This window comes from Danio aesculapii, chromosome 4 (genome assembly GCF_903798145.1).
Source record: "Danio aesculapii chromosome 4, fDanAes4.1, whole genome shotgun sequence".
Classification (NCBI taxonomy): domain Eukaryota; kingdom Metazoa; phylum Chordata; class Actinopteri; order Cypriniformes; family Danionidae; genus Danio; species Danio aesculapii.
This window is the reverse complement of record NC_079438.1, coordinates 57,071,614-57,084,771: the sequence shown is the minus strand read 5'-3', so window position 1 is coordinate 57,084,771 and position 13,158 is coordinate 57,071,614. Positions and strand designations below refer to the sequence as shown.

The 13,158-nt window shown below is 31.2% G+C and overlaps 1 protein-coding gene across 1 annotated transcript in view; it reads left to right on the top strand.

The window, feature by feature from the left end:
- Window positions 1-13,158, top strand: part of LOC130223397 (B-cell receptor-associated protein 29-like) — a 32,692-nt gene that overhangs the window by 16,259 nt on the left and 3,275 nt on the right. The window contains 6 exon segments of the mRNA XM_056456209.1: window positions 4,559-4,660; window positions 4,744-4,844; window positions 7,699-7,846; window positions 8,295-8,430; window positions 9,685-9,793; window positions 10,072-10,172. Coding sequence (XP_056312184.1) covers window positions 4,559-4,660; window positions 4,744-4,844; window positions 7,699-7,846; window positions 8,295-8,430; window positions 9,685-9,793; window positions 10,072-10,172 — 697 coding nt within the window.

The window sequence follows — 13,158 nt, the reverse complement described above, 5'->3', positions numbered from 1 at the left end:
CAGTCAAAAACGCATTAAATATTTAATTCATTTTAACTTAACTTGAATCTAAAATTATATATTTAATTGACATGCACGTTTTTTTTTTTAATGTTACTCATTTTCAAATAATTTAATTTATACATAAACACTTACGTTTTAGACCCAAATTCATTGTTTACTACTATTATTTAGAGATTAGTTGGTTGTTGTTGAGATTTTGAGATGTTTTTTCTGCTCATATTTTCTATTGACAATTGAATATAAAGTTTATTTTAATGCAGATTTTGGTCTCAATTGCGTTTGTGGGATTCGAACCCGTGATTCACTGATTAGGAAGACGCCTCCCCTTCGATATTTAATAAATTTGTGCAATAAATTAAATAAGCATATTGAAGGGGAGGCGTCTTCCTAATCAGTGAATCACGGGTTCGAATCCCACAAACGCAATCGAGACCAAAATACACTGAAATAATGAGAATTTGGGAAAAAATGCCACAATTAAATTAAATGTTTTGTGATAGAATAAATCAACAAAATATACATGTAAAACTTACAAATTTAGGGCTGCTGCATGAGTCTGTTGACTATTTGTGCGTTTATGTTACTCGTTTTCAAATCATTTACGAATTTAACACAGTTTCAGATCTGAATTTACCGATTCTTTGGTACTTATATTCATAGATGTTTTATTTGTTGATATTTTTAGGTGTTTTTCTGCTTCTATTTTCTGTTGACGCTTGAATATTGAATATGAAGTTTATTGCAATGTAGATTTTCATTAGTGGGCTATCTGGATGGAGCTTTGATGACGCAAGCTGTGACGGCATAACTCTGTCAGGAGATAGTGGAGATGTCGGGTGTACGTTTGTGGGGTTCGAACCCATGACTTACCGGTTAGGGACGCTGTCCTTTTGCAGGGGAAAATGAAAATAATAGCAATAAAAAGTGTATTTAACCACCATATTAATAATCAGCCAGGACATAAATACATGTTTTCATTATTTTCAGTAATAGAAGAAGCCTTTAACGCTTGAATTTGAAACATTTCAGAGCCTAAATTAATTTATTTGTTGTGTTGATACTGTTTTGGGTCTCTGTATTTACAGGTTTTATGTTTATTGAAACAAAAATGTAAACAAATAATGTTTATTGTCAACCTTATTATGGAAAGGACCCAATGACAGTATCTTTATTTTTAATGTGTTAATGTTTCACAGCTAAACAAAAATAACGGTGAATGCATAATCATTCGACTGCACTAGTATTTTTATTTATTTGTTTATTTATTTATTTACTTATTTATTTATTATTGAAGTATAAAATTGCACTTTTAGAACAAAAAATACGGTTTTGAAAACTCAGAAATGTTTAAACTATGTAAGTGTGTGTAGTTTATATGTAAACTTCTATACCTTTACCATATGAAACTATCTTAAATTGCAAATGATTAACGGGTAAATGTTGAATCAGTTCTCGATTGTAACAAAAAACGCTCAAATAAAAAACAAAAACGATTCATTGACAAGCACACTTATGAAAAACATGAACAGCCATTCAAAATAAGACAATACCAGAGCAAAAACAACATAACTGCGTTATTTATTTGTCAAAAAAGTCAATCCAAAACAAGCTGGTGATTTTGTGAAGTGTTTCGCCCTCCAGAGGTGATATTTATGAATTACAGCAAAAACATTTCACGGTAATTTCAGTCATTATAATTATTATGGCAAGGAATTACACGCAAAATAGGCGAATACAGGAAAATATATACATATATAATAACAACAAACATACATTACAATGTATTATAAATAACATTTCAAACTTAATAAAAATACTAAACATATGGTCTGTAAATTGAACAAACTGGCTCAGTTTTGCACATTTCAGCACAGCAAAATCATTTAAATACTGTATACTCAAGTGTTTTTACGTGCAATTTTGCAAAAGCTTTAAACACAATTTACGTAAGAGTATGTCATTATATAAACACACAACAATATAAATAACAAATAAAATAGTAATTACTTAAGTATAAAATAAATACGTATAATTATTTACAGAAAAGACATGTAAATTCAACAAAATATCATAGGGCTGCTGCTTAAAACTATTCATTTGTGCCTTTATGTAATATAAATTAATAATAGGCTAAATCAAATATAACCATAGCATTTTTAATGATCTCTTGGGAAAAAACAAAAGATATATGTATATATTTTATAATTATTAATTATTATTATTTTTATTATTATTATTATTTCGCTTTTCACGAGAGTGTGCACATGATGATGCAGAGCACAACAACAAAAACAAATAAAATAGCATGTAGTTACTTAAATATAAAATAAATACATATATAGTTATTTACTAAATAAATTATACAAAATATTATAGGACTTCTGCTTGAAACTATTGACTATTTGTCTGTTTTCGTCCGTTTTATTAAAAATTAACAATAAAATAAATATAATCATAACATTTTAATGTGAGAAAGCAAAAGGTATATGTATATATTTTATAATTTTTATTATTATATAATTATTACTATTATTAAGCTTTTCACGGGAGCGCGTGCATGGTGATGCTGAGCGCGCGCGTTAGTGACGTCACTGGAGTGAGACGGGACGGCAGTTGCGCGTTTGTCAGACTTCAGTCTAGTTTTCCCAAAATTGTGTTCTTCGTCTGAAATTCGGCTGGAGATTTTGTTCAAATGTAAGTGAGACGCAAACGTGTCGCTTTTCTGTCTGTCTGTGTTGTTGTGTCTTCGGTTTATTCGCGGGTTTGTCTTGACATGCCGTTTGTTCGTTTCCTGTTCGAGCAGATGCTAAGTTATATTCATCATAGATATTAATATTCATAACAGCTGTACGCTTATAACTGCTTAGACTTGATTATATCACTTCTGAACATCGACTGGTATTTGTTTTAAACCTTAAAATGCGTTTGTTTGCTTTGTGCATGTTAAAATGATAAGGTTTATAAACATTACGTTCTTCCTGGTATTGAATACAGTCAAAGTGTATAACAGGTGAAATTAATGACCTTTGACCACAGCATAATGCCATAAGTAGATTTCCAAAGAGATTAATGACAGCTTTGATAAGGATTGTGCTTTAACAAACTTTTCAAGACGCTTCTATACAACTTAAATTGACTTTTAAAGGCTTAACTAGGTTAATTAGCTTAACTAGGCAGGTTAGGGTAATTAGGCAAGTTATTGAATAACGATGGTTTGTTCTGTAGACTATCGAAAAAAAATTGCTTAAAGGGGCTAATAATATTGACCTTAAAATGTTTATTTTTATTTTTTATTTATAAAAACTGTTTTTATTCTAGCCGAAATTAAACAAATAAGACTTTCTCCAGAAGAAAAAAAATATTATCAGACATACTGTGAAAATTACATGAATCTGTTAAACATCATTTGGCCAATATTTAGAAAATAAAAATAAAATCAAAGGGGGGCTAATAATTCTGACTTCAACTGTACATTGAAAAATATATATAGTTTTTTTCTCCAGATGGCCTTAATGGCTATATTTGGGATGATGTAATCATTCTAGAATAATCTTGAAGGAGTTTATCTGATTGAGGCATGTTAAAGTTTTACATTTGCATATTCATTCAATGACAATTTGTGACATGCTTCCTATACTGTTTACCATTATACTTTGAATATTCAGTCTGAAATCAGATGACTTCAAAACAGCGTTATCACTATTTATTTCACTGTGAGCAATGCTCTGCTTTGATAGTCATAAGCTGCTAATATGATTTCACTATTTAGAAAGGGCAAATATTGCTTTTCTGAAATTATATTATTAAGGAGAAAGTCTGAAAGTGTGAATATGAATCCATATAAATCCAACTTTACCTCAATGTTTATCTGTGCATAAAATAACAGATGCAGCATTAATAATAATAATAATAATAAATTTTTTAAGTTTTTTAATGGATAGGTTTTTTTAGTGCTCATAAATACAATAAGTTAGTAAAATAGTTAGTAAAACTAGTTTATATTAATTATGAAATTTAATTACTAAAAAATTATTATTTTATTGAAAAATATAAAAGTAAATACTGTGAATGTATGTGTTCTGTTAAAAATCACATATTTAATAAAACTATTCATATTCTAACATTAAAATGACTAGTAGGAAAATAATTTTAATAGACAATAATATTTTCTATTAAATTAATAAATAATATTACAATTGAACAGGAAATATTTTGTCTTCAACTGAATACAAGTTTTCATTTACCATATTTCTCACTGTTTTGACCAGTTCAGTATGAGATGACTATAAATAAATAATTATTATAACAAATATTATACCATGTACTAGGAAATTTATAATACACTAATTATAGTACTCTACAAAAAAATAATAAGAAAAATTACCGTACATTTAGAGCACTGATAATTACATTCAAGCCATAATCCATCAAGCTTTCAAAATAGTTATGTATATACAGTAAATCTGCTCTGCCGGTATCAAACAGCTGGTTTTCAGAAGCATGTCTCCTAAAATGTTAGCTCATATACCTAAATATATCTTCTCCTGTCGTTCAGCTGAAATAACATGACGCTGCAGTGGACGGCGGTTGCAACTTTCCTGTATATAGAGATTGCTGTTCTAATCTTCTTCTGTCTGCCGTTCATTTCCGCTCAAAGGTGAGATGTCGTTGCTGTGATGCAATTTAAAGTGTATTTTCCCTGTTGTGCATTTGTTAGTAAGCTAACATCCATGTTTGCAGATGGCAGAAGATTTTCAAGTGGAGCATCTGGAATCGGCTTTCCCAGTTCTGGAACAAGGGCTTCCTCACCATGATAATAATCCTCATCGTTCTCTTTCTTGGTAGGTATTTTTCTATTTCAAATTAAAGACATTTATTTACAACATTTCAGTGTACACTCAGATTATTCTGTAAATTGTTTATGTGAAAATCAATAAATATATGAGCTGTGTCTCATTTCAGAGGCTGCATCCTATGAAGGATGCATTTGAAGGGCACTCCGTCATCATTAAAAATAAAATTCGAAGGCTCCTTCAAATATAGCCTCTAAATGCGTCCTTTGTTTCCCAGGTAATGAAGGACACAACCAGTGGATCCTTCACAACCTCTAACATCCCAAGATTCATTGCGCGCTGATAATGGCAGGACGTTTTTAAAACAAAAGTCCGGATTACAGTTTTAAATGTATGAATTAGGTTTTAACTTGGATCTAACACAGGGATAAGCAAACTCGATCCTGGAGGGCTGGTGTCCCTGCATAGTTTTGCTCCAACCCTAATCAAACACACCTGCTTGTAGCTTTCTAGTGACCTTAAAGACACTAATTAGGGTGTTCAGGTGTGTTTGATTAGTGTTGGAGCAAAACTCTGCAGGGACACCGGCCCTCGAGGATCAAGTTTGCCCATGCCTGAGCTAACATGTTAATAAACAAAAAGTGTATGAAATGTCTTACTAAAAGGTGATTTTATAGATTTTATCTCACTAAAAGGTGATTTTGTAGATTATATCTCACTAAAAGGTGATTTTGTAGATTTTATCTTACTAAAAGGTGATTTTGTAGATTATTTTAAACATGGATGGATCAAAGAAAATATATTTCCTGCTTTTGTAAACTTGTTTTGCCTTCAGATTGCTTAAAATCAGCCTTACAATCACTTTGGAAAAAAAAAGGAATTGCAACTTTTATTAGTTTATTAAATGGCAGCTGTTACGGTTGCTAGATGACAAGATCTATCCTCTGTAGGCTAGATCGTCTCATTTCAAAACTTGATTCAGCCTGCGTGGACTTCAAAGGGCTCACCTTTGAGTCTGCATCCTTTGGAAGATGCAGCCTCTGAAATGAGACACAGCTAGTACAGTTTTTCTCAGTGGCTTTGGTGCATTTCTCACAACAATTTACATTTGCACAACAGGTAATGCATTTCTCAAAACAATTAGTCATCTGTGCACATCACAGTAGCAGTTTCTCATTCCTTCCAACAAATTGCGAATGCTTTTGGACATGCATCAACTGCTTTCACACAACTCTCTGCTGTTTTAGAACATTGTCATTGGCTTATGTCATGCCAGTCAGACTGAACTAAACTTGTGAATGCTGAATAGTCATTCCATATAAAACTAATAGTCCTCATTTCATTATCTGAGTCATTACATACAAAAATGTTGAACTAGTTGTCAAAATCTGTCAAACTAATTTTGTAAAAGTATTTAAACCTTTTTTTTTTTTTTCCTAAAAATGTTTTCTAAATTGAACAATTTCATGAATGATCTTCAGACCTGTGGACATTGTAGGTTCAGTTCCAATATGTCCTGCAATATTGTTTACAGTTGTGCACAGCTCTACCCAAAGGAGGATTAATTTTGTTGTAAATAAGAGTGTGTTTATTCTTTTGCACAATGCTGTGAATAAATTAAAATAGTAAAGATCATATGCAGTAAAAATGTGAAGCATACATATTCAGTGTCTTGTACTCGGATACCTAAGTCAATGCAGTGATGTGTAACTTTACTGTAGTTTTCAAATGGCTGTGCAAATAGTATATAGTGCTGTCTTGAGCATTGTCAGGACGTGTCACCAAAACCTGACTGTGTTGCATTGGAATAAATGAACAGAGTAAACTATCATAATGAAAACATGACAAAGCCATCTGACTATCTTGTTCATAAACAATGGTGTCAGGACTTTTCATCTTGGTGACACTGATACTTTCATTGACATCAATACTTGCTTTTGAGGAATGAGCTCTCCATTTTGAGCAAGTGACACGCTTCTGCAGCTTATCAACTAGGTTTTGCAGTTTGTACTAATTGTTTTGAGAAATGCATGAACTGTTGTGCAAATGTAAATGGTGTTGTGAGAAATGCACCAAAGAGACTGAGAAAAACTGTAATGAAAAATACTGTTGTTTTCAGCGCCACCGGTGGCTGTTACTCGTATATTAATATACTCAAGGTTGGGGATAAAATGATAAACTGGTTGAAAATGTATTCAAATTTGCGATGGGAAAAAATCTTTAAAAGGGACTTAATTTGAGTTTAATTCACAGAATTTCTACAAATTCACATTTTTTGTCTTATTTTTAACGTATGTTTATTTCCATCAATTAAAATATAAAACGCATTTTGCATTTGCAGTAATATTTTTTAAATCTTTTTCACTTTTATGAACCATTTTAATAGTTTAAAGTGCTATATTGTCTGTGTTGGTGTTGTATATTATGCTATAAATACCTTTTAATAAGCTGCCAGCACATTTTCCTTTTATTTTACAGCCTTATTTCTCTCTCTATTATTATTTCTTATACATTACATTATTTTAAACGACTAAAATGTCACTAAAAGTCACTTTGTTAAACTGTAGAGCTGAATTTTCAACATCAAAAGTCGACAGAGCAGAGATCAACATCCCATAATGCAATTCACAACCGTAAATAAACAAAGCACTTGTGAATCACAAAATAGGGACACTGATAATTAACAGATATTTTTTAAAGTATACATATACTATACATGTTATTAAGAATCAATAAATGCTTTTGTACTTGTCATTACGTTGACTTTAGTTAAATGAACACATGTAAACTATAGACAGACTTTACAAGTACTTTCACATAAGATAGAATATTAACAATGGTTTTACCTGAAGATTGTCCTGTTTGAGTGTTGTAATGTTATGATCTGATCTGATGTGTGCAGACGCTCTCCGAGAGGTCAGAAAATACTCAAACCCGGATCAGTCCAAAGATGCCAAGCTGCACCCCAACATGTTCGACCACATGCACATGAAGCTCTTCCGGGCCCAGAGGAACCTCTACATCTCTGGCTTCTCGCTCTTCCTCTGGCTGTATGTTGATGTTTGACTAATGAAGATATTCAATATATCATGATAATGAACATGCACAGTGTTGATATCATGTGCACTTCAAAGTACAGTGAATAGTTATTTATTATTTCAACTTTTAGCATGCTTTTTAAGAATATTCGGATTGTTGTATTAGAAATGCAGCATGCATGGGGAAAAATGCAGAAAGTTTGCTACCATGCAAGAGACTTTTTAATTAATTAAAATGGAATTAAAATCTATATACCTTCACGCCATAAACTGTGATAATACCATATATTGTAATAAAATCTGTATACTACAATAATAATATATACTGCAATTAAAATCAATGTATCGTGGTAATACTACATAATTCTGCACTTAATCACAAGTAAATGTTAAGATGAGAAACCTACTAGTGGAGTTAGTGGACGTGCTGCTGAGGTTTTGGTCTGTGTCTCTGTTTCAGGGTGATGAGGAGAGTGGTCACTCTGATCAGTCAGCTGGCCACGGCTGCAGACTCCTGCACAGATCTACAGAACCAGGCCGAAACTACCAATAAAGCTGCCAAGAAGTACATGGAGGACAACCAGATCCTCAAACAGGTTAAAAAATTTAATTAAATAAATCTCAGATCCTCAAACAGGCTAAAAAGCATGAGGCTCAAACATGGAGCACATTTTACCCCAGAATTAAAGATGTGTTTTATTAAGGATTTATTTGCCATAAAAATAATGCAAAAACTTTTTTTTTTTTTTATGAACCCAGCAAAGCATTCACTTAAAAAATCTATAGACAGCCATTATATCTATAATACAATAATTTTTCAGAAATAAAAAATATTGAATAATAAATAAAATGAATAAAAAATAAAGATTTCTTTTCTTTATTTTGTTTTTGGGGACACATACAGGGTGGACATATGAGTATGTTGCATAAATTCTAGTCTAAATCTCTTTCTAAAATATTTTACTATTTACAAAGGTTGCTTTTTATGCAATTTTTTATGCTTTTATTTTTATTTTATTTATTTCGATGAGAAAATGTGAATAAATATAAGTGTATAAAAGTTACAACTATAAATAAAATAAGGATGAAAATATTTTCAGCTATGAATTTGTTAAAATATAAAAAAGATATACTAAAAAAATAAATGATTGACTTTAATTATGACCTGACCATTTGCATTTTACTTGCAGCTCCTCTCTGCGTTTAATTTTATTTTAAAGGCACTGAGAAACTTAGCTTTTAACTATAGTCTAAATTGGATTTGGTTATTATTTTACAATTTCTTTAAAATTTTTTTTTGCATAAACAATATAGTTTTATGTAAGGTTATTTTAATCTTACGTTAATCTATATATGAAAACGTTTTGTGTATCATTTGTTGCTTTTAATAATAGCTTTTTACAATGACAATTTCTTTTTAATTGATTAATAAGATTTGACTTTTTAAAATGTAGTTTAATTGTATTTTTATTTAAGCTCATTTTTGTTTACGTAAATGAATAAGAAAAAGATTTATTTCAAAACTTTAATTTAATTCAATTTAGTAATTAACAATAGTTTAAAATGTTTTTCACCATTTTTATTGAGTTTATTAATTTAATAGTATGTTTGGCATTTTTTAAGTTGACAATTACAAGAAACAAATGTTTTGGTTTTAATTGCAGCTCACTAATTATCAATAAACAATTTAATTTGCATGAAAAAAATTATTATGATTTTTGGGGTTAAATCTCACCTGAACGTCTGCATTTTATATTAACTTAAGATAAGTATGCACGAGGAAAGGTGTGATTTAAATAAATGTGTGTCTGAATAATCACAGAAAGACTAACCTTCACCTTCATTTTCAGGCTCTTGCAGATGCCAAAGCAGGAGGACAGAAAGCAGATCCAGAGGAGAGCAAACGACTGAAGGAGGAGCTGCAGAGACTGAAGGAGGAGCTGAAGAGCAGCACAGATGGTGACACACACACACACACACACACACACACACAAACTCACAAATTCACACAAACTCACATGCGCACACACACACACACACACACACACACACACTCCTACAGCAGTGAATGAGTGAACACAGCACATCTGAAAGTGAAGAAAGTGTTTTTTTCATGCAATTTTTTCATTTTAGGGCACCTGAACATCTGTTTTATTTCTTTTCCATTTGCAGTGTTTAACAGTATGTTAAATCATTTTATTTTAAAGATATGTTTATTTGAAACTGCTTTCCTGCAGCTCTGAAAAAGTCAAAGTCTGATTTAGACGCCATGAAGAAACAAAGTGACGGACTGACCAAAGAGTACGAGCGGCTGCTTCAGGAGCACCAGCAGCTGCAGGTCAAACACTAAAAACACACACCTTTTATATTACTTCACTTCAAATAAACATTATTGAACAGTTATTCAGTTCTGGCAAATAAATAACAACAAACTAGATTAAATAGGATTTTTTAAAGAGGAAATGTACAGAGTATTGAATATTTATTACCGAAGTTGCTATGAATGTAGACAGTGCTGCTGATATGGTGGATATGTGATATGAGGAGCACATATGATATGATTGATCATGGCTGGTCTCTCATCTGTAATCATTAGTAAGCCAATCAGATTATCTCCAAACTCACTAGCCCCCCCCCAATCAACCCCATCTCCTCCTTTTCCTTCTTTACTAGGGGGAGCTTTCGAGACCTACCTGATCTCATATCCCCTTACATCAATGGTCTCAAACTTAATTCCTGCAGGGCCACAACAGAGTTTTGACTACTATACTACTAGAGACTATTAAGTAGGTGTTAGTTGGAGGTGGTTGGAGCTAAACCATGCAGAGCTGTGGCCCTCCAAGACTTGAGTTTGAGACATTGCCTTACATGCTCATTGACCAGGTGGGAACCCTGGGCTCAATTGTCTCCGAGCTTAGGGTTCTTCCCTGGGGTAGCATGACCAACCTGCTATTATTATCAAGCAGTGTCTAGTGCCGAGTTCAGACTGCATGATTTTAGCCCCGATTTTAACTCGCCAACAGGTTTTGAGAAATCGCAGACAAATGGCTGAAATTACAGGCAAATAGGTGTTCGTTAACGTGAGTAACAATCTATCAAACAATCAATCTAACAACCTATCAAAGACGCGATCTAAGAGAATCACAGATGAGTCGCTGACACCCGTCAGATATTTGGCATGCTAAATATCTGGAGCTGTCGGTGATTTAAAATCATGCCGTGTGAAATGTGTTCTGATTGAAAATAACATGATATTAATATTTTTTGCTATTTCTGCTGAAAATTTTGTAAAAAATCTGCAGATTTATGCGGACTGATTTTAGAAGTATCATAACTAATACACTAATATATGAAATAATATTTATATAAATGTTTACGATGCAAATTCAATTAGATCCACTTATTTGGTAAACAAAACAAGTCTCTTATATAATATATCTACTGAAAGATAGAATATATTACTTTACAAATTGTATTGTAAATAAATAAAATTAGCATTTTAATATTACTATTATTATATCACAATAATATTAGTGAAATTAATTTAAAAACTGAATAAATATAAATTCACACACATTTACACAAGTAAATGCATAGACTAAATGATGGGCTAAAAATCGGCGGATTTCTGCGCACGCAGATTCCGTGTGGGCCTAGCGATCACCTACAGCCAATGAGAGAGCAGCATCTACTAGTATGGGTATCTGTTTATTTGTTTTCAGTTTATTTGGACCCAAGAAATGGAGGAGAAACTAGTGTAAATTTCTGTTTGACGTGTCATCTGAGAGAAACCTCAGGTCGAAAAAGAAAAAAAGTTGAAGAAATATTGTTAGTTTCTTTCAAAACCCCAGATGAGCAAAAGAAGTACACTTTCTACCCCACTAAAGGCTTCTTGCTCATTAATAACAAAAGATATACTACCTGACCTCGTGTTGTTTCCACGTCACTTCTCGTATGTTTTGGTTGTGAGAGGTAGTTTGTGGACTGAGACAATGATATCGGCGATTCTTCCTATTGTAAAGTCATGCAGTGTGAAACCCCCTGTCGCTGATCCATCTTACAGTGTAAACACAGCAGCAACGAAGTGCTAACCCAGATAGTCATGCAGTGGGAAAACATTTGTGACGCCACTACTTTGAAAATCAAGCAGTTTGAACTCGGAATAAGTGTGAACTCTTAACACATTAATAAGTAAAGTAATGATTTAGTATTTTTAAATGCAAGTAAAAACAAACCAATTTGTAACTTTAGATTAAAAAAACAAATAAAAATGAACAGATGTACTTTTAATTAAGAACAACAAAAAAAACTCAAGATTAATTGGAGTATAGAGTAATTTTTTAAGTAAAACCTCTAATAAAAAACAAGGTTACACAAAAATGAATGCATTAATTTTTTATTTGAAAAAGTAAGACTAGTTTTAGGCTAAAATTAATTAGCAAAATAATGTTTGATAATTTTAGATTAAAAATAAAAAACATTAATAATGTATATAACAATAATCCAAACTAGAAAATATCAAACTTGTGGTAAAATTAGATAACAATAACTTAAAATAACAGGAAATTTACAAAGTAGTGATTTATTCATTTTAGATACAAGTAATAAATGATGGCACAAATAGAAAAAAATGACCAAAACAAATACATTTAGTACTTTTAGATAAAAAAAAAAAATCTTTCAATAATAAAAGTAATTTTAGACTTAATTCTAGTAAGACATCTAATAAAACCATCAAAATGACAAAAAAGAAGGAAAAAGCTCATTAAAAAATGAAAGAATAATTAAAATAAATTCAACAGATTTTATAAATAAATGTAATTCTGTATCAAAAATAAATGTCAAATTCACATATAGTAACTATAAAATATAGTAATTTTTGATAAAAACACACCAGATTAATAAAAATAGCAATTTAGGTAACAATAATAAAACTCAGACAAGACAAAAACAGAAAATACAAAAATAAAAATATGAACAAAAACTTAGTGATATTAAAATAGCACTGCGAAGTTGTCATATTTTAAATCTGTATTTTTGTAATGTTTTAGACAACAAAATAATGTACAAATGCTTCCATATTTCACAGGATGCCATCAAAATAATATAATAAAACAGTAAAAAGTAAAGATCTACAATAAATAAATCAGAAAAAATCATTAAGTTCAATAAATTCATTTAAATCACCTTCTTAAGTTTAAGTTACACATTTTCACCAATAATAATTACCAAAAACAATGTGCATCCTGACCAAATGGGGTATATGCACAGCTAGTGTTTTCAGCCAGTGATAAACTTCAGATGAAAGCTTTTCAATTTTATAC